The sequence below is a fragment of the Apostichopus japonicus genome, chromosome 2, assembly GCF_037975245.1.
Source record: "Apostichopus japonicus isolate 1M-3 chromosome 2, ASM3797524v1, whole genome shotgun sequence".
Lineage (NCBI taxonomy): Eukaryota > Metazoa > Echinodermata > Holothuroidea > Aspidochirotida > Stichopodidae > Apostichopus > Apostichopus japonicus.
This window is the reverse complement of record NC_092562.1, coordinates 29,498,083-29,520,394: the sequence shown is the minus strand read 5'-3', so window position 1 is coordinate 29,520,394 and position 22,312 is coordinate 29,498,083. Positions and strand designations below refer to the sequence as shown.

Sequence of the window (22,312 nt, the reverse complement as noted above, 5' to 3'; positions counted from 1 at the left end):
TTGAAAATTATAATTCTTGTGCCTTATATTATAAGTATCACAAGATGCAAAAGAAAAATAGCTTTGTAGAGTGGGTGGTAATAACTTATGAAAAACCTTATACATGAATACACCTGTATAGAAATCAATTAATTTGGGTACAGTTAAGATTTTTAAATTGTAAAACAGTTCAGAAGTATGAGCTAAATAATGAACATTACATATTATGCGAATGACCTTCTTTTGTTTTAAGAATAATGGAGTAATATTGGACTTATATGTGTGTCAATATAAGGTATATAATGTTTTCATTGTTTACCGCCAGAATATCCTCACAACTTGTATTCCTACCCAATATCTCCCATGCGTGACATTTGCTATTGGAGGTCTTGCGTCATCATTACTGAATCGCCCTTCTCAGAGCTCTGGTCCTTCTAGTATTTGTTTATATCTTTGGTGGAAATGTAGTCTGCTTCCAGGCCTCCATCACATCATGAACAACACATGGTTACTTCATTGGTAAGGTACGAATGCGCTGTGACTGTGAGGTATACGCGATGCAGTGCTAACTGTTGGGTTCAATGCAATTAAAACCGTCCTATAACATCAGTTTCTATCAAAAGAAGAAGAGTGGTTTTCATTACTAATATTTTGCGGTAATTTGCGAAGCATTTAGTCGATGTAGTCCAACATTACTCTTAGACCCAACAGGTTAGGCCTTTGACTTTGCGCACTAGTCTATTAGTTAGGCTTTACTAGCCTAGGCCTAAGTCTACATAAATCATGCTGCTTTTGTAGATATTAACGTTGGTTTAGGCCTAGGGTGAATTATGCCCCAGTTAAGAATTTGAACTGGAAGTGGTTGCCCATTGTTAAATTAATTATGTATTATCCTACTTATTATTTATCAAACATGTATTTAGCCTTACTTTAAAATAGAAGTAATAGGCCTATAGGCTAGTCAGTATTGCGAAGTTCGGAACACTGTGAAGTTCGGACACCCCTAAGAAAAACACGATTTCACCATGACAACCTACAGGAAGAGCCAAATTTCACCAAAAAGTACGAAGCTACAGTTATTTTCTCTCCAAAATGATCCGTATACGTGCAAGAAAGTACTTTCATATTTGTCAAAATAAAATGACGGAGATCTATGAAGTCTGTTATAATTACTGAAAGAGCAACTGCGCAACCAATTTTATCACCAGCGCCACACTTTGGGCCGGGTGTCCGAACTTCGCAATACTCTAGCAAAGAAATACCAGTTCCACAATCACGAAGAATCATCTTGGAATACAACGTGAAAACAGTTTGCAGGAAAGAAAGTTTGGCTGTGTATCGTAATATAACACACTTCTCCCACCATATCAAGTATATTTTCAGGTGATTTATACCAATAGATATAGTTTTGGGGTGTTTTAAGGCTTAGGTGTCCGAACTTCGAAGTGTCCATGCTACTATTACTACAGCCTACATCAATACTAGTCATGTACAATAGACTTTACTGTAATCTCCTATTGGTATAGGCCTAGGGCCTACTTAGGCCTAAACTTAAATGTTAAAGTATCATTTATAGATTTAACTTATGCATTTAGCCTAGATATATAGCCTACATATGATAATCTGTGTATAGTTTAAACATGTTCTTGGTTCATAAGTTGATGGTTTATCTCACACAAACTTGGTGTAACTTGATCAAATCCTTACTTGATTGTATTATAAATGATCAGCTTCTATAGAAATTTTCTAACTTTTGCTGCTGTACCTATATATTGCAGATTCAGATTTCCTGATTTGAAACAACTCAGTGATAATACTTGTTGAAATTCTGGGAGACAACCAGTACCTTCATCAATCAAGATCTTTAGTTATTAGTCAGAATTTAAATGATCAGAACTGTAGAACAGAATTAAATGTGTCTATGAAGACTGATATTACTTGGTCTAAAAGAGGGAAGCATGTTCAGAGAGAGAAGGCAGACTCAAGAAGAAACATAACAACACTTTAAAAATGGATACCACACAGAAAGAGATGTCTGTAAATGAGGCAAGCACATGTGCTCTAATCAAGACTGATTCTCAACATGCACCAGTCAATAATTGTGAAAAGAAGGACAATGAAGCAGATTTTAGAAGTGAAGTTGTCGAAGGAAGTAGAGAAGTCAACGTAGTTAAGGTTGAAACTACTAGTGAAATGGATACCGCAGAGACAAAATCTGATAGAAATATCGAAGTGATGGAACTTGATGTTGGGAAAGAAACTGCTGCACCCAAAGAATCAGATTCAAGCAATTCGAAATTGGACTTTGAAGTCACTCCAAACTTGGAGCATGAGGCTGTGTTTTCATTGAACCTACTCAACAATATTAAAACAGAGAAAACAGACGATCATGTAGATATCAGAACCAATGTTAATGCATTAAGTAGTACTGCTAATCCAACAGAATCATCAACTAAATCTGATGAGGAATCTAACATTGACATCAGTAATCATGGAGAGATTGATTGCGAGGTGACATATATCACCTCTACCGGTGGAGCCAGCTTGGTAGTGTACAGTTCATCAGAGGAGGAAGAAAGTGGTTCTGAAGAATCTTCATCTTGCAGCTCCACAAGTGATAGCGATTCCACCGAACATGATAGCGATTCCACCGAACAGGAAACAGAAGAGATGAAAGCAGTTGTGAAGACTGAAGGAGAAAATCCATCGTTTATACCTGAGCCTCTAAAAACTAAAAAAGAAGTCATGCTTCAGGTGAGGAATGTTTGCAATACAGATTATTGATAACAGATGAGAGGACCATGGGTATGTAGCTCATCTCTTCCCTTCCCCCTCCCACCCCCCCATCCCACTCCCCTCTCTCCCAATCTCAGTCTTGAGGTAGGACATCGCAAATTGTATTGACAACTTTGGGTGTCTTTACAGTACTTACTTAATTGTTTTATCGTCACAGAGAGTCTCTTTTTTTCTCCACCTTCCCCTCCCCCCCCCCTCCATCTGTTTCTCTCATTTTGGGAGGGGCTACTGCACCATCACCGCCCCTGGCTACACCCTTCCAGAAGACATTGATCAGGCAGAAGCCTTGGAAGTAGGAAAAACCATTGCGTAGCCTACAGTGTCTTATGAAGGCAGCCCTCAGGAAGTTAAACTTAATTTAGGTGACGGGCATCAAAATTAAAGGAAGAAAACAGAAGCAAAACATTAAGACTGAAACTTTTGTAATTAATGCATCATCCACTGAAATAAGCATAATAAGAGCAACTGAGGTTTTGAAAAGTCAGTCATTGTGAATCAAAATGATATGAAATGTCCTTGCGTCTCACCTTGATGTTATCTACAGACCATTTATAAAAAAAAAAAACCAGTTGTGCAGTGATTTCAAATGGTCGGAAAATACCTAAAATATCAACTTCAGAAGTGGATAAATATTCTAGGTCTCTTTCTGTTACTGTACTAGCTTGTCCCCGAGAATTTCTTTCAACAGCGATACTGATTTTTAATGCTGAAAATACCTAGTTAGAATTGAAGTCAATAACAACATGCATATGAACGTTTCAAATACAAGTAGAAGACCACCAGTTTTATCTCCAAATAACCATGGGATCAACTCTGCTATTTTGTAAAGATTGTCCACAAAGCAAACTTAATAAGTTCAAAAATGAGAATATTAAACAAGATAAATATTTGCCATTTGAAATGTCTTACTCAGGATTTACCTGCTGTCCCTTTTGTGGATTACCGCCTGGCTGACGATGAAGAAGTCAACCTTTTAGGGAAAGTTTCAAGCATCATAGGACAGCTAGGTATGTACCGATTGGAGGAAACAAATAGGAGCTCTATGTATGACTATGTATGGATAACAATTGTCTGGGGGGCACTGATAGCCAACATCAGTTTTATAAAGCAAAGAGGGCATGTTACATATATACATGTACTGTATGTATAGCAAGTGTTAATTCATCCCCACATTGCACCTGAGCCATGATATGCTTCAATCTTGATGCATATATTTCTGTGTTCAGCCACTAAATAATGCACAGATCTTTATTTTTCTTTAATTTTGTGAGCATTACTTCTCACAGAATGTGTTAGCAAATGGTTAGAACTGGCTTATATGTTTGTCTTCTGTTGACCTGCATTCAAGACTGCCTATAGTTAGTTTAATTTATCAATTTGTTTATATATAGTGTACTGTCATGTCATGTTGGTTCAAAGCACTACTTGTGTTGACAGTATGAGCAGTATCAATATCTTGTTTAGTAGATAAAGGGTAGGAACTGTTCATACTGAAGCATGAAATGAGAGGACAGCATGGAGTGGTATTAGCATTGTACAATAGTCTGAACTGGCGGCTTCCACTCTGTAATGCCTTGAAGCATGTTCAGTACAACTCCCAAGTGTACATTGTGCATGAACATTTAGAGTTGATGTGTGGGTCCACTGAGTGCAACTACCTTCATAATGATCTGCTGAAGTCTTCAATGTTCAAAACTCTTACATGTTGAGTGCAGGGTTACATCTATGCTGGTTGCTTGTGGGTATTTTATTTCCTTCTTGACGTTTCTCTTTATTGTAAGGTTGTTTGTATTTTGTTTCCTTTCTGTCTAGTGGTTGTTAGTTCTAATACAGACACACCAGCTCTCAATGAAGAGACGGTCCTCTTCGGGGAGAACAGACATCCAATCGGTGTGGTAAGATTAGTTTGTTTCTCAGCAGAGTGTTTCAAAAGAGAACAGATAGGGATGGGTTAGTTTGTGTTTATATGCAATGCATCATGGGGTATTTACTAGAGTTGAATTCCTATTGTTGTACTCACAGTGTGTAAAACTTCTTAAATGTACTTGTCAATCAGTTTCACAGCGTAGACAAAAGATTGTATAAGAAAATTGCTCTCCCATTGTATGTATATTGCCTCTAGCTATACAACGAAGAAAGATCAATTAGCATTTTATTTACTTCAATGTTTTTAGTGCTCTGATATTGTTTGTCTTAATAACAAGATGAAAGGTCAACTTGATTTGTGAAATGCAAACAGTTTGTACACTATCTACTGAAGAAGTAAGTAGCTGTATGAAGATAGAAGGCTGACGTTCTGGTCTTGTTAGGATCTTTTTGAGATGCGATTTGACACAAAAAACAGCTTAAAAACACATCATTTAACATAGACTTGAACACTAATGTTACAGTTTGTTTCTAGATCTGAATCTACGTGCATCACTGAATTTCATTCCCTTCTTCTTCTTCCAGGTGTTTGAATTATTTGGTCCAGTGTCCAATCCATTTTATACTGTAAGGTTCAATTCTGCTAAGGAAATCACTGACCTAGGGCTGTCCCTTAACGCTGATGTCTACTTTGCTCCCAAGCAGGAAGAAATAACCAAATATGTCTTTGTCAGGGAATTGAGAGCGTAAGTTTTTTCCTGCTGTTAGGTACATGAACGTAACAGAATCTAGTTCCAAGTCTTACATAAAATGATTGTATTTCGTTAAGCTGCAGTGTAGCCCTGAAGTGACATATGAAGTAACATCGCGATGTGTTAGGGCATCAGTACCATGTGAGGTATATTGATGGCCATCAAATTAAGTTAGCATTGTCAATTGACAATTTGAAATTAACTTGGCAGTTAAGGTAAGAACAAAGACCCTTCTTTATTGCCTCTGCTTACATGGTATCCCAGTCTTGCTTACATTGTGTGGTATGTAGTTATCAAGGTTACAGTAAAACAGTACCATGATACTTACAAAGTACTACATGGTTTTACATATTGGCAGTGACATTATCTATACAGTCACTTGCAAGATCATATTCATTTGCAACTTTTATTATTTAATAATAACAATAAAATAAATAAATTAATATCATTTAATAGCGTGGAGAGTGATGTAAAACAGAATAATTCAGTGCCTGCACTCTGTAAAGCAGGGTAAAAGTTATGAAGGTTTTAACATAAAATACTGAAAGTGCTAAACCTACTGCACACCTTTACAATGTTGCATTGTGGGTAACAATGGGCTCTCCAGCTACGCTTAGAATTAACAGAGGGCGGTGTCATATTAACTTGACAAGCTGAAGTCTCTGGCAGCTGAACATACCAGAACTGTGAGTTGATTACTAGAAGTATAATTGATTTAGTTATTGAAGAATTATTGAAGAAGAAATCTTTTGAAACATATTTTTGAAGTTTTCAAGTCAAACTATTACCTTGATTGATGTTTTCTGAAACCCTTTTTTCATACGGTGGCCTAGATCGAGTGGGAGCCTGAACTAGTCCAGTGCATCTGTATGCCAAGTTGCCTCCTTGTGAGTGCTTTCACAAAATTGTGTTGCTTTGATTCAGAGGTCACACACATTAGGACTGTTATATCAGTACCCTCTGTTGAATTCCAGGCTGGAGGACTCCATTAAGCATGCATTGTGCATGATCAATTTTACTAGGAGATGCCAATTACATTAATCCCTGTGAAGTGCTCTACAGAGTGGCATAAGGGTCTGGTAGAAATTTAGGTCACATTATCATCAGCATCATCAGCATCATCATTATGAGTAAGGATAGAACCTGTAAATTGTGTTATTATAAGTGTCAATCCTTTCCCTTCTTTAAATAGAATGAAGGGCTCAGATGCATCATGGGCTAACGATGAGGAGCCTCCAAGAGAATATATAGACTACAGTGATGATGAACAAGAGAGGAATGCTAAAAAGAAGAAAGCTTTGGAGAAAGGGAAGAGGAAAGATGCCAGAAGGAAGTAAGTGTCATCATGCATGACAGCCTAAATCATCTTTATCATTCAGATTGGACAGGTTCCCTTTATTAGGATCATGCATCATCATGCATGACAGCATAAATCATCTTTGTATTCAGATTGGACAGGTTCCCTTTATTAGGATCATGTGTCATCATTCATGACAGCATAAATCATCTTTGTATTCAGATTGGACAGGTTCCCTTTATTAGGATCATGCGTCATCATGCATGACAGCATAAATCATCTTTGTATTCAGATTGGACAGGTTCCCTTTATTAGGATCATGTGTCATCATTCATGACAGCATAAATCATCTTTGTATTCAGATTGGACAGGTTCCCTTTATTAGGATCATGTGTCATCATTCATGACAGCATAAATCATCTTTGTATTCAGATTGGACAGGTTCCCTTTATTAGGATCATGCGTCATCATGCATGACAGCATAAATCATCTTTGTATTCAGATTGGACAGGTTCCCTTTATTAGGATCATGCGTCATCATGCATGACAGCATAAATCATCTTTATCATTCAGATTGGACAGGTTCCCTTTATTAGGATCATGCGTCATCATGCATGACAGCATAAATCATTTTTGTATTCAGATTGGACAGGTTCCCTTTATTAGGATCATGCGTCATCATGCATGACAGCATAAATCATCTTTATCATTCAGATTGGACAGGTTCCCTTTATTAGGATCATGTGTCATCATTCATGACAGCATAAATCATCTTTGTATTCAGATTGGACAGGTTCCCTTTATTAGGATCATGCGTCATCATGCATGACAGCATAAATCATCTTTATCATTCAGATTGGACAGGTTCCCTTTATTAGGATCATGCGTCATCATTCATGACAGCATAAATCATCTTTATCATTCAGATTGGACAGGTTCCCTTTATTAGGATCATGCATCATCATGCATGACAGCATAAATCATCTTTATCATTCAGATTGGACAGGTTCCCTTTATTAGGATCATGCGTCATCATTCATGACAGCATAAATCATCTTTATCATTCAGATTGGACAGGTTCCCTTTATTAGGATCATGCGTCATCATTCATGACAGCATAAATCATCTTTATCATTCAGATTGGACAGGTTCCCTTTATTAGGATCATGCATCATCATGCATGACAGCATAAATCATCTTTATCATTCAGATTGGACAGGTTCCCTTTATTAGGATCATGCGTCATCATGCATGACAGCATAAATCATCTTTATCATTCAGATTGGACAGGTTCCCTTTATTAGGATCATGCGTCATCATGCATGACAGCATAAATCATCTTTATCATTCAGATTGGACAGGTTCCCTTTATTAGGATCATGCGTCATCATGCATGACAGCATAAATCATCTTTATCATTCAGATTGGACAGGTTCCCTTTATTAGGATCATGCGTCATCATGCATGACAGCATAAATCATCTTTATCATTCAGATTGGACAGGTTCCCTTTATTAGGATCATGTGTCATCATTCATGACAGCATAAATCATCTTTGTATTCAGATTGGACAGGTTCCCTTTATTAGGATCATGCGTCATCATGCATGACAGCATAAATCATCTTTATCATTCAGATTGGACAGGTTCCCTTTATTAGGATCATGCGTCATCATTCATGACAGCATAAATCATCTTTATCATTCAGATTGGACAGGTTCCCTTTATTAGGATCATGCGTCATCATTCATGACAGCATAAATCATCTTTGTATTCAGATTGGACAGGTTCCCTTTATTAGGATCATGCATCATCATGCATGACAGCATAAATCATCTTTATCATTCAGATTGGACAGGTTCCCCTTATTAGGATCATGTGTCATCATTCATGACAGCATAAATCATCTTTGTATTCAGATTGGACAGGTTCCCTTTATTAGGATCATGTGCTTAGTTTCCATAGGAATTTGCTCTTTTGTCAAGAATGAAAATATATGTTACTTCCAATCAGCAGACAGCAAAACATGATATCTCAAGAAAGGGAGCTTTCAAACATATCTGATCCAGAATCAACGTTACTGTTTTCATGGAAACCTACTGTATTTCGAATTTCTGGTTTTGTCATCTGTCATCTAGATTTACTTAGTCCAGCCCCTCTGATGAGACTTTGAGGGGTCATTTATTTAAAATTACCAAAGCGTCTAGAGACTACAGTACCTTATAACAATGGTTTTAAGTTGCCTACAACAAACCAAAATTCAATTTTGCCTATGTACATTCATCCTTGAAACATGTTTCCATCTTGGGATATTCCAAAACACTTGGTATTGCTGTATATTGCAGTAACCATTATAGATTGGATATGTTCAATGTCCAAAGTGAAAGGTCACAATCTTTTTCTGTACATTTTGTTGTTTCAGAGATGAAAGTAACCAGCAAGGAGATCAAGATGGCAACTCACCAAGACCAGTTACTAGTGGTAGGTACTGCGGGTTTCTCCCACATTTGTGGTCGCTTAAGCGTCGTAAAAATAACTGCTGATTATTATTATTATGATAATTAATGTTGTAAAATCTGACAGATGGATTATAGTCTGTATCTAATTAAATTAGATACAGACTTTAGATAACAATTACATAGTAAATTCCATAATTAATAACAGCAACAACAAAAGGAGAAGGAAGAGGAGTAGGAGAAGCAAGAGGAAGAATAACGATAATAACAACCCTAACAATATTAAATGTATTTCTAATTTCTGTGTTATGATGCATAGTCTATATTATAATAATAATAATAGTTCATTATAGAAACATTAACATATTTACTTTTAATTGTTTTAAATATTAGCATAAACTCATACACTTATGCAATTCTTTTTCGTTCTTTTCTGGTCAGGTCAAGGTCACACCAACAGCAGAGGTGACCATCATCAGAGTAGGGGTGCAAGCCGAGGACATTATAACCGACAGCATCCATCTCACAGTGAGAGAGGTCCTCCTGGTCAGTACCCAAGATACCCCCAACCTCAGGGATCAGACAGAAGGCATCGGCCTGAATGGCAGCAGGGTGTTCACCATCCACCACCTAATGGAAATTTCTATCAGATGCCCTTTAACAGCCCTAATTATCAGTCAAACATTGCACCCAGTCATTTCCATAACAGTTCACCAGGGTATGGACCACCACCTCCCAATATGTACAGTAATTTTCAAGGTGGTCCGATGCATGCTTCCCCTCCTCCAATGTCACCCTATGCTGCCCCTCCCCCTTTCTTTGTTCCCCCAGTAAATGCACCTCCTCCAGGAATGCCCCCAGGAATGCCCTCTGGTGGTCAGGGTATGCATCAGAGACCATACTGAGCTTGCTGTGATTATTAAGAGAACTACAACCTGAATCAAAGACTGCACAAATACACATCGTAAGTAAATCATAAGTGCATCATAAGTACAGAAATACACATCATAAGTACACATAAGTACATTATAAGTACAGAAATACACGTCATAATATACATAAGTACAGAAATACACGTCATAAGTACACATCAGTAAGTACATTATAAGTACAGAAATACACGTCAGAAGCGTCCATAAGTACAGAAATACACGTCATAAGTACACATAAGTACATTATAAGTATGGAAATACACGTCAGAAGTGTACATAAGTACAGAAATACACGTCATAGGTACACATAAGTACATTATAAGTATGGAAATACACGTCAGAAGTGTACATAAGTACAGAAATACACGTCATAAGTACACATAAGTACATTATAAGTACAGAAATACACGTCATAAGTATACATAAGTACATTACAAGTATGGAAATACACATAAATACACATAAGTACATCATAAGTACACAAATACACAGAAGCATATCATGAGTACAAAAAAACACAAAGGTACATCAAAGTACCCATATACACATCATAAGTACATCAGAGGTACACAAATACACATAAGTACATCAAAGGTACACAAATACACATAGGTTATACCGAAGAACAAGTCTAGCGGACTTGCTGCCAGGATGAATGATGTCATCTGGAATCCATTTATTGAAGGATCAGATGTAGTTAACACATATCAGATTGATTTCTTCGGACGACAACTTTTATGATGAACTGGGAAGAATTTATTCAGTTTAGCAAAATGCTATGAGCAATGATCCAGTTGCTGAACATGTTCAAAGATGTATAGCAATTTTTGTTTATACAAAGGAACCATATAGTAATGTGAAAGAGAATTCAATACATTTGAATACTCAAATTATTCCTTGGTGAAACTTGTATGCTATCTCTGGTGATGTTTTGTGGATGCAAATATAAATATATATACACACATATATACACACATATATATATATATATATATATATATATTCATATACATATATATATATATATATATATATATATATATATATATATATATTCATATACATATATATATATTTATATATATATATATATGTATGTATATATATTTGTATATATACCTCCTAATTAGATCGATGATACAGTTCTTATTGGATAAGCAGTTTGTATATTATCATCAGCGAGGTATGTCATATGGGACAGATGATAAAATAAATAAACAAAACAAACTCTAACCTGTTAAGAAAACTTTTTTTTGACTTAGCGCATCTGCAGGTAAATATACAAATGTGGGCATGATGTATAGTACTGGTCCTAATGGTTGATATAGTACCTAGTCTCTGAACATTTCAGGAAAACATGCACAAAAAGAAGGACCTAAATATTGTATGTCAAGGAAAGGCCAACAGTGACATTTGGTTTGAAAGCGTTTACAGTTAAGCACAATTACTGGATAATTGGTAAGAGCAATGGCATTGTCCTAAATGGTCCCCATAGTGGGCCCAGCTAGCCCCTATTATCAGCCCCGTCCAGCCTTTTCCCCCTCATCATGGACATGAAAAGTAAACTAAGAATTGATCAGCACCATAGCAATAGCCCATGCCAACTCACCCCCAGCCCCTTACTTCTATAAGTGTAGTGTAGACCCCACTTTGAAATTCATGTCAGTCTGGGACATGGGGAGGGTGGGTGGGGGGGGGGGAGTGAGCACCTTCTGAATATTCCAGATCTACCATTTGGTGTATCTCCTTTTAGAAGTGTGTGTGACATTACACATACTAGTCTTGTTGTGTGTGACATTACACATACTAATCTTGTTGTGTGTGACATTACACATACTCTTGTCACTAACTTTGAAAAGTGTAGCAAGCTGCCTGGGCCCCAAGGGCGTAGGAACCGGGGGGGCTGGGGGGGCGCCAGCCCCCCCCCCCAGTGAAAAATGTGGAGGGGCGGAAGTATCATTCCGCCCCCCCACTTCGCAAGTCAGAAAACCCCTTTTTCATTTCCAAATGAGAAAAAAAATCTCATTTGGAGCCCCAAATTGCATCTAAGGCCAGGTGAAAATACAAAATTAAGTTTACAAAATGGAATGGGTGTTGAAGTGTGCTATATTGCACCAAATTACATCTGAAGCCACCTGGAAATGCAAAAAATTCCAAAGGGGAGGGGACACCCCCTCCCCTTAGACCCCTCCCCCAGGCCGGCCATCAGTCTTCAGCCCCCCCCCCACTCAAAACTACCTTCCTACGCCACTGCTGGGCCCTCTGTGCCATAGGGGCAAACCTGACTTCTACTCTAAGCTGCCTTACAGTAGGCCAACTGACCACCTTTATCATCCTACATTTAAAGAAACATAACTTAATTTTGGGCTCGGAAACGAAGTTTCCAGTCAAAAGTTCAAATTTCGAGGAACGAGTTGATAATTTGAGATACCATATAGATGCAGTTTCCAGTAAAACAAAACGAAAAACCCGGAAATTTGGAAAATGTTAATATAAAAAATGAAAATTTCAGTATTGCTTGAAATTTAGAGAAAAACAGTCACATTTCTTTAGAAAAAGTGAATTTCCAGCAAAAACAGAAAATTGTTCAAATTAAATAGTGGAAAGGTTGATATATAAATGTGTAATTTTGTTTATTTCCCATCTGAGCCAACGTTACATCAAGAAACTCCGTCGGCAATCGGCTGGGATAGATACGCAAAGTGACCATTGGTTTTATTTGACAACAAATTGCTATTTATGGTTATGTATGTAAAAGAGTTTATGAACTGGCCAACCGCCGTTAATAGAGGGCTAGTGGCTTTCATAGCAGAAAATGTAATCACGATATGGTCACTGTTCTTCAAAGTGATTTTCTTTCAGAATAAAATCAAAGATTGTGGCTAGGGAAGAAGCGACACTGGCTCTGCTCTGTACAGCAACTAACAGATTTGCAACAGGAAATCGTTTTCGGTCTAAGGGGAAGTGAGCCCTCACAAGGTGGGAAGGTAACCGTTGTGGCTGTAACGCATAACCTGTAAGCGAATATTGACGTCGAAGTTATGATTTTCCTTGCAAAACAAGTCATAGGCTAAAACGGATGGAAAAAGAAGGAATTGATACCTGCGAAAGCATTTGAAATATCTGTTAGAATTTGGCAAGCCTTGTGTTTCAAGTTATTTCACGAAGAAATGGGAAGTACCCTGTCGGTGTGACGTCACTCATTAATTTTACAGTTCGAGAATGGTCATCGAAGTAAGTCTTGGTCCTTTATGAAAACGTAGATACCATGGCAAGCAATTTGCTGACTTTATAATACAACTAGGAAGTTATGGTCTTCTTATCATGTGGACATGTTTTGAAAAAAAGGTAAAAGTTGGCATTAAAAGTATTTGACATTCACGATGATAAACTGGCATACCTTTGCTTTATCTCTAAATAATGTAACACCTTAAAGAGAACACTATCCCACACTGTTAGTTGTAAATCCATTGTCAATATCGTGTCCCTAAGCCGATATGTGGTTAATTCGATGCTTTGGCAGGTGAAACCCTCGATTTTCTAGGAATGGATCAATAAGTCGTCTGTGATGTCATCATCATATGACCTTGACATGAAATACAACTGGAATACTTGCTATATTATCATCTTCTCTGTATTTAGAACTTGTGTTTAGAAATGTTTTCCTTTGTAAGTTAATAAGTGACATAAATATTATGAAGGAAAAAACTTATTTTCAGTGAATTACCGTGATAGCATGATCATTCACACCGCTATCACAATATGCCATTACAAAGTATCTCACAATTTGTAAAGTTGGTAACTTTCCCATTCAAGATGCTACCATGGCGGAAGATATATAGCTATAGCAGTATCCTAGCTCTGGCATCCACCCTGTTACATCAATTCAGAGACGCTGTATGCATTTTCAACACTCGTGGGTTATGACAGTCACAGCTAAGTAAAATAAATAAATATGTAAATAAGAAGGAAAATGATAACAAAAAAGTTATCCTGAGAATCAAACGTCCTGACTTTTCAAAGCTTTTGCTCTACTTGAGCAGCCTATTCTCACATATCAGTGCGCCTGTAAATGCCGACTTTATACAGTTCACTTAGTAGGTGTGACACTTATATAAGTTAATTATTACTAATTGGTATTACTACAGTGAAAAGCGAAGACAGACACACTACGCCCCAATGAACAACATAAGAAACAGTACAATTAGTCCATAATGGAACATTGATTGGCACATTTTATATAGTAAGGGACGGTGGCGTTGTCACTGTTTGGGCCTTATAATTAAGAGACCATTTATTTTCTGTTTATGTTGAAATTAGATCCAGTTATCCGTTTCTATCTTGGCAAACCAATATAAAGAGCTGTGTAGAGTTTTGGTTTCGTTGTCATTGTAATTTATTGAAGAACATTGTGTCTTTGATCTTTCGCTACACAACTTGCTGTTTTACCAGGGAGTTGTTATGGAACAACTCCCTGGTTTTAGCTACCCGAATTTAAGTGGCGTCGCATTAACTTCCGTTTTGAACTTTCGGTGAAGTGACGTCTCTTCTCTAGGTATAGTCTTTGATGCAATGACACAAAATTCGATGCTACTTCGTACAGATTTATGTATGCTCTCTAAATAACAGCAAATAACGTGTCCAAATAAACCGATTAACAGCAAGTTTAGCATTTTCTAATAGCAAATTTGCTTGTTTTCTTGCTAAGCATCACTTGAAAGTATATAGATTAGTATGTGGTGAAAAAATATTAGTTTAATCACCTTTATTTGAGACTAGGTATTGTCAGCCGCCATTTTCATTATCACTGAGCCTAGCTAAATTATCTCTGAATCAGAATGGGATAAACTTAATATGCGCTACAATTTAGTTGTGCCATGAAAATTCGATTTTATTTGTCACTTCACAACATTTCTTCCATACTGAATGAATAATATTAACAATTTTGTGGCTTTTGTTAAGTAAAAAAAATTAATCCGCCAGTTAATTTGTGTGCCTTAAAAGACGTGCACACACATATACTCTATACACGAAGATTTCTTTGGCGCGGTTTTGTTCCCAGAAATTTAATATCTAGCTAGTTGTGGGGTTCAGCCTGCAGCTTGATCGTCAAACAACAACTCTGCGAATATGTGATCAAATAAAGAGCTTCTCTGAAACACACAAGGCCCGAAAACTTCCCGGGGAAGCTTCTTAAACGGTAAAAGAGAGCAGTTATTTTTCGTCTTGGATTTTCACGGACATGTATTATTAGGCCTAGCGGTACATTGGTATGGTATTGTCAACATGTTAGGACACAATGTAAACAGTCGTCTGCGCGTTATCTGTATATATCTGTGCATTATTGTGTGAAGGCAAACGCCAAGTCAGGTACATTGGTAGTCTAGTAGTAGTAGTACGGTGTGCAGTGGTTGTAAATTGTAGCATTGTAGTAATTTGCACACTGACACAGTAACGCTAGGCCTACTGTGTAGTGAGTGAATACCGAGAACCTATTCAGTTATAACACTAGCAAGAAGGCCATACTAAGTAGAAGGGAATAGCAAGCAAATAAGATACACTAGGAGCCTACAGGAGGTGTGCTGTAAGTGTAAGCGACTGTTGAGTTACTGATCCAGCCAGATAGGCCTACTATTACTAATTTAGTAGGGGCTAGGCCTAAGCCACTACTAGTAGTAGTACTATGTAGCCTCACGTAAGAAGACTTGTATCAGTAAGACTAAGACTGAAGAGAAAAATAGGTCTGGGTCTAGCCTGAGGTAACGTAAGCCTAGCTTAGGCTCACAATCATTTTTAATCTGCACTAGGAACTCCACTTCAAGTTCAATTTTCAAGTTCGCTTAGTTCGATAGGCCTATGATAGCCTATCTTAAATTTGATACTACGCCACAGGCTATATCGAAATCCTTATTTAGGCTGGGCATTTTAATTTGTATACAGTATGACGCCTAAATCTCCATTATGGAGTTAGGACTTGCCTAGCTTAGGCCTGTATCATTAGAACTTAGAAGTAATTTAACCTTGATCTCTGTTCAGCTCTACTTTTAATAGGCTCAAGTTAAAATTTAACAGTTAGTTCACAAAGCATACATCTAACAATTAACATTTAAAGTAATTAAGTTGAACATCTGTAGGTTATTTAAGCCCAAGGCCTAACAATTAAGTATGGTTTAGACTTTGCTGAATTAAATATTCCTTATAGCTTTTCTTGTTTAAGGAAAAAAGAAATCCATAAATTGACCTTCATGTTTATAACTTTTAAGGTACCAACTGTGTAACTGTAAATCACAAATATCATTGTCCTAAGATATTTCTCTTTCTAGAAGTAAGCCCTAGCCTTGTATGGCTTATTTGTTCTGCATTAAAAAACTATAATCTAACAAGGTCTTGTGCATGTGGCAATATAAGCGTTCTGATGCTGCACTCCCAAATTTGACTTTCCAACAAGCAAAGCATTTCTACGCTACTGGGATTTGCATTAAAGTTGCTTCTTTTAAATAATTTGTGTAGTTACCAAAGGGAGGTAGTACTTATGTACAACGTATAATGTACAACTGATATTTTGGCTGAAGTCCAATGATATTTTGGTAGAACTCATGTTCTATAAACTTCATTCCTCTGCTATAGGACAAGGGTCTTTTCTGGCATTAGGTCTAGCACATTGAGATACAAAAACATTCCTCCCCAAAAGCAAGTTTTCTGGTTTCTGTTCAAGTGCAATTTTTAGTTTCTGTCCTTATATAGTTATTTTAAAGGTTTTCCTCATGCATAGGTTGGCTAGAGTATAAAGTTGTAATGCAGCAAATGTTTTTCTTATGTTAGGTCTACAACATTCCATATCCAAGGTATTGAAATATGTTAACACAATGAATTCCTGCTAAGGGCCCTTTTAGTATGTGAAGGAACAGTACTATTATAACAGGGTTAACTTTTTATGGCGTGCTGGATTGTTGTTTGAATGTACAGTAACACTGATTTGCTTATTGAGTTTGCAAGTTTTAGCATAATACCTACAGTAGTAATGATAATGAAAGCTTGAGAAAAAATATGCAAATGGCTGTAGACTCAGGAGCACAATGTTTGGTAACACCACTGTGGGCTGTTGGTTGAAAATGCAGCCAAACATTGTTTTAATTTCTCTTTGCTTGAGTTGTCAACTTATTTCATCAGTTTAAAGGTTGTTGGTTGGGAATGAGTACTTAAGGAGGGGCCAAAATACACAGTGTAGGTCAATCGAGAACTACTAGAATTTGTTTAGGACTTGAGAAATGCTACCGGGAAAGAATATTAATGAATGTAGTTCAAACAGTGGAGAATAAAATATGTTATTTTTCTTTGTAGAAGTACTGCTCTGAAATAAGGGACAAGATGATGAATGGTGAGGTTCCAAGTGTCCCGATAACAACGTTGTCAGGCATTGCCAGCCTAACTGACTGTAAGTAAAATATTAGTTTTGTTTAAATTTATTATGAAAGGAAGATGATATAATAAAGTGTTTACTCTATGTGGTATAGAATACTGGATGTTCTTGCTATTCAGCTTGATATTGGAAAGATCTCAATTGGAGTACCTTACCATACCTTGGTCGTGAGATAATACATGTATGTTTTCTGTAGATGCTGATTTTGCCTAAAGCCAGCTGCACGATGCCCCAATTTATCTTGAGCTGACTGATTTAATTCTCCCGTTGTGACCTAGTTTTCATAGCCATGGAGGCCTGTAGTCTTACAAAAGACCCTGGCACGCTGAACGGCCAATGAGAGCACAATCATTGTTTTTGTTAATAAGCAGTGTTCATTTAGGTCACTTACAAGCTGCTGATTGGTACAATTTGATAAAAGTGGGCAGTTTTAATGTACCAATGAATAATCGTACACCACCTATATTCAAGCCGATGTGACTTAAATCTGGTAAAGACTTGATCAGTCATAGTCTTAAGCATAGCACACTACCAAAATTTCCATGGTTTGCATGATTTTCCATGTTGCTACAGTCAAGTTGAGTCAGTTCCCTTCAGTCAGGCAGTGTGGGTTGACCTTATTGAAAGTGTTTGCCTGATGGATCACTTAAGGGTCCCAATAGTCATAGCACTAAAACAGACATATTATATGTTTTCCTCACATCTTCTGCTTGGATTCATCTTATTCTCCATTTTCTACCTAGATGTTTGTGGTGATGCATTAAGAAATAGTCATGTGTGAATTTTTGACCCAGCCACACTTTCTGGTGGTACTCATTTCAGAAGTTACTGAAAGAACGTTGATCAGTTAGCCATATCACATCTTTAGTCTGTTGGTAGCCAGAATGTAAAAAAACGACAATGAAAATACTTTTGAATGCAATATGTAGCAATTGGTGAGTCACTTGATGATCGACTGATTTTGTTGATTTGTCTCTGGTTGTATCTTACATGATTTTAAGTCATTGTCTGCTTCTTTATCTTTCAGTGTTGACAGAACTTCCCTTACCATCGCCTCTTCCCTCGACCTTGAATAAGAGCCTGTTTGGCCGAGCAGAACAAGCAGATGAAGCTGCAAGGCTTCTCAGTACTCAAGATGAGAATCTCCTCCCACAGCTGCTCCATGCTCTTAGCCAGGTCAACACTGATAACATGTAAGCAATAACCCCTTAACTGTGTAAACAAACATGGAAATATCACTTTCTTCTTACACCAATTTATAAATATATTGGAAGGAGAGGTGTTTCTCTGCAGTGATTAATAAAATAAAAAAATATGAAAGCAAACAAACACAGACAAAATAAAAGACAAATAGATTACTTAATTAAAGCAAAGTTCAACCACTATTTGAAAGTATTTTGTCCTTGAGCTTGAGAAGTGGTCATTACTTACTTCTAATTGTGATTCTGTGGTCTGAGATGATTGAATTGGTTGTCAAATAAACAAAACTGTGAGTCAGGTGATAATGTGATGATGTTACCAACGTCATAGAACTGCCCTATTTGCTAAGATATTTTGAGAGCATAGCTCAGGGTATAAATATGCTACTAATTCCAAAGCTTTTGTCATGTAATAATTTGTAACCTATTCACTGAGCTTTTGGAAAATAGCAGAATTGTCATTCTTGAATGTGTTTCAAAATTCTCTTGCAGTGAACTGAAGGATATGCTTCAAGAAGCTGATATTGATGGAAGTGCACCACCATTACTCCAGGCTATCTTGTCAAGAGACCCAAATATATTCAGGACTAGAAGACAAGATCAGAGAAGTGAGTGAATACTAACATCACACTGAATGACACAGTGTAATAACGCACAATGAAAAACTTCATAAAGTATGCATAATATGTTACACAAGTCCATAATGGGGAACAAGAGGTCATGTAGAGATTAAGGCAAGGGTTCCCTAACTGGGGTGCATGAAGCCCCACGGGGTGCGTGAGTCTATCCCAGGGGGTTTGTGAGACCTCTCTGAAAGTCAAGAGTACTTTTTGTAGAACTAAAATCTGATATATCATATAATTTCGTAATGCAAAATTCGTACCTATCTACAAACTCTTTTCGCGTTCCATATGCATATGTTGCCATAGTAGTACCGTACCGTGCATGTGAAACATAACTGAATTATGAAACAGCCACAGGCCGCATGACTTTGGTGAAGTTGGTGAACGCATGACAGTTCAATATTACACTATGAACTTTATCTTTTACAAAGCACTGTTATGCGTATTAAAGTATAATAATTATGACTCAGATCGTGTCTCGAAAAGTTGGGGGTTCGTGGACAACTCTGACATCCACAGGGGGTTCGTGGGGGGATAAAGTTAAAGAAACCCTGGATTAAGGGATGAGTAAATCTTACTTGTAGAATACAAAACAACAGCTGATATCGGTTGAAAGTGAGATTCCATTTCAGTCGCCAAGAAAAGTAATTGTGACAGTCTGGTTTCACTGGTTTTCTTCTGAGATAATCTTGTAGATTTTAGATCAAAATTTTGCACTTGGTTCCTAAATTAACTGTCAGTTAAGTTTACCAAAACGACAGAATATTGCTCAAAAGAGTTAAAACCCATGCTAAGATTTCATCACCAAGGGAAGCTGACTTGTGTTAAAGACCTCTGTAAAGGTGACGTGTATGTTATAACATAATTGTGTGAATTTATCGTTCTGAAAGTCACTCAGAAAACAAAAAGAGGGGATCCTTCCATAGCTCGTTTTAAAAACTCTTGAATGAATAAAAAAATCTTCATAGTATAGTTAGGGCACAACCTTAATATCTTGTATACTCCCTGTATGCTTCATGCAGCTTATAATGCATCATCACTTGCAAAATGTGTACAGAATCAATGGTTTGGTAATTATGTAATTAGAGCATATATTGTTTGGATGTTATTGTCTTATATGGAACTTGTCTTATGTGGAATGTGGAACCTATTGTGGAATGTCTTATGTGGAACTTGAATGATTTGAATGTTGAAGATGCTGTACCAGTCACTGATGCAATGTTGCTGACTGTTGTGAAGTTTAGAGTATCACTCTGCTTATGATTCTTACAGACCTACAGCCAAGGCAGCCCATGGCACCTGCAGCTCATTTTCCACAACAACCTCAAGGAGGGGGTTACCACAGAGGAGGCCATTTAGGTACCCACAATAACTCATCATCATCTCCTGCCAGGGGTGGTACTAGCCCAGCTAGGTTTCCTCAGGGCAGTCCAGGTAGAGCACCTCAGGGTAGCCCACATCCTGCTCAAAGAGCACCTATGTTTGGAAGCCATGGTATGATACTCACTGAATATTGGATTTGCACTTCTTGTGTCATAATATCTTGTCTGGTTAAGTTTTCAGAAACTTGAGAGGTTACCAGCTTTCTGCCTGTTAAAAGCAAAACTACCTTTTTAGGCATTTACCAGTAACAAATGTATTTGATTAGAAAATGTATAAAATTGTCATGAAACTAGTCACCAATATTCTTGCAAGTTCATGAGCTGATATCCATTTAGTCTCTAAGATAGGAATAAGAGACATCTCTTTACACATACTTCTATCTGATAGTCAATGTATCTTTATCCTGTGGTTAGTTTTTCATTTTTACCTATGTGATTTGTGTACAACTAAGAGTAACCTGTCATTGGTGTGAATCTCTTAATCTGGTAGGTTCTCCTGTTCCTGTCAATGGCCTCCCTAACATGCAAGCTACTGGTAGCCCATCAGTCCCTCCAGGGGCCCAAGCTACTGGTAGCCCATCAGTCCCTCCAGGGGCCCAAAACATTCCTCATCAAAGGTCAAGCTCAGCTCGAGTTCCACCGGTCACACTTCCCTGTAAGTTTGAAATTTGTTTAAATTTTGTTTTTGTGATAATTGATAGATTAAATAAATTAGTTTGTGTGACATTCATATCCTAAATGTGCACCTGAAATTAGGTTGACGGTCAGCTCAGAGCACCAGAGTTTGACTTCCTTCTAGTGCGTGTTTTTCACTTTACAGTGTAACAACTAGTCGTCTTGTAACTTAGTTATAAAAGTGTCAAACATTTTCCATTGTGGAAACCAGAGGAAATTCAGAAGTGTTCACAAACGTGCAATGGAGTGAAATGGACTTAAATGAGTAAACTGTCTATAGATTCGAAAGATCTTCTGAGATATATGTAATTTAGATGAGTTTTAATAATGAAACGAGATCATACATTGTCTACACAGCTGCAGCAAGTGATGGAGGTTCAGCACCCTCTACTCCTCAGTCCTCTGCTGCACCATCGTCTGGAAAGAGAAGCAGATCAAAGAAGAGACATCAGGTGAGATGAATACTTAATTCATATCACTCATCTGTAATTGAACTCCAAGACTGATATTAGAAATGGGAAGGGGGGGGGGGCACAGAGCCAACCATCATCTTTGACTTATATGACAGAGATCTGTGAAGAACAACTCCCACCAAACAGCTAAGAATGAGCTTATTTGGGAGATGTCTTAGTTGTATCCATGATGATATTTAGACTTGATCAAGTCTTCAGCCTCATGTGTGAAGGAACATTAAATCTGTGATATCTTCCAAATGGAGTAAGATTTTTCATAGCTGTTTGGGAATGTTGTTCAGTTATCTCTATCACATAGTCTCATAATAATGGTTTGGTTTGTGTTTCTTTTAAGGCATTTTGCAGGTTGTGTTGCTTATATGGATGATACATTTTAAGGTCTTGGCTTTTGAAGTGCATGTTTAGCAGTATAACATCACAGTTATTAGAAGCATTAACCTTGTACATTGTGTTGCTTGCTTCTT

At 37.3% G+C, this 22,312-nt stretch overlaps 2 protein-coding genes across 7 annotated transcripts in view; both read left to right on the top strand.

Moving 5' to 3' along the window:
• The first annotated feature begins 468 nt into the window (after positions 1-468).
• LOC139955425 (uncharacterized) lies at positions 469-10,215 on the top strand. 3 transcript variants are annotated; one of them, XM_071955131.1, is made up of 8 exons: positions 469-635; positions 1,764-2,733; positions 3,689-3,782; positions 4,588-4,670; positions 5,227-5,387; positions 6,586-6,726; positions 9,111-9,169; positions 9,586-10,215. In XM_071955131.1, the coding sequence occupies exons 2-8, from the start codon at positions 1,990-1,992 to the stop codon at positions 10,047-10,049; spliced, it is 1,746 nt and encodes a 581-aa protein (XP_071811232.1). In that variant the 5' UTR covers positions 469-635; positions 1,764-1,989; the 3' UTR covers positions 10,050-10,215. The 3 variants fall into 3 exon arrangements, with proteins under 3 accessions (XP_071811232.1, XP_071811233.1, XP_071811234.1); XM_071955132.1 differs by having other exon boundaries at positions 1,758-2,733; XM_071955133.1 differs by having other exon boundaries at positions 481-498; positions 1,758-2,733.
• Positions 10,216-15,082: 4,867 nt separating this feature from the next.
• Positions 15,083-22,312, top strand: part of LOC139955263 (nipped-B-like protein) — a 58,613-nt gene continuing 51,383 nt past the window's right edge. Inside the window, exons 1-7 of one of the 4 annotated variants that reach the window (XM_071955122.1) lie at positions 15,083-15,276; positions 17,418-17,511; positions 18,524-18,689; positions 19,188-19,303; positions 20,591-20,677; positions 21,191-21,355; positions 21,733-21,827. In XM_071955122.1, coding sequence (XP_071811223.1) covers positions 17,445-17,511; positions 18,524-18,689; positions 19,188-19,303; positions 20,591-20,677; positions 21,191-21,355; positions 21,733-21,827 — 696 coding nt within the window. In that variant the 5' untranslated portion in view covers positions 15,083-15,276; positions 17,418-17,444. Of the gene's footprint in view, positions 15,277-15,329; positions 15,661-17,417; positions 17,512-18,523; positions 18,690-19,187; positions 19,304-20,590; positions 20,813-21,190; positions 21,356-21,732; positions 21,828-22,312 lie in introns of those variants that run through there. The other 3 variants (XM_071955121.1, XM_071955119.1, XM_071955120.1) reach the window with 3 other exon arrangements.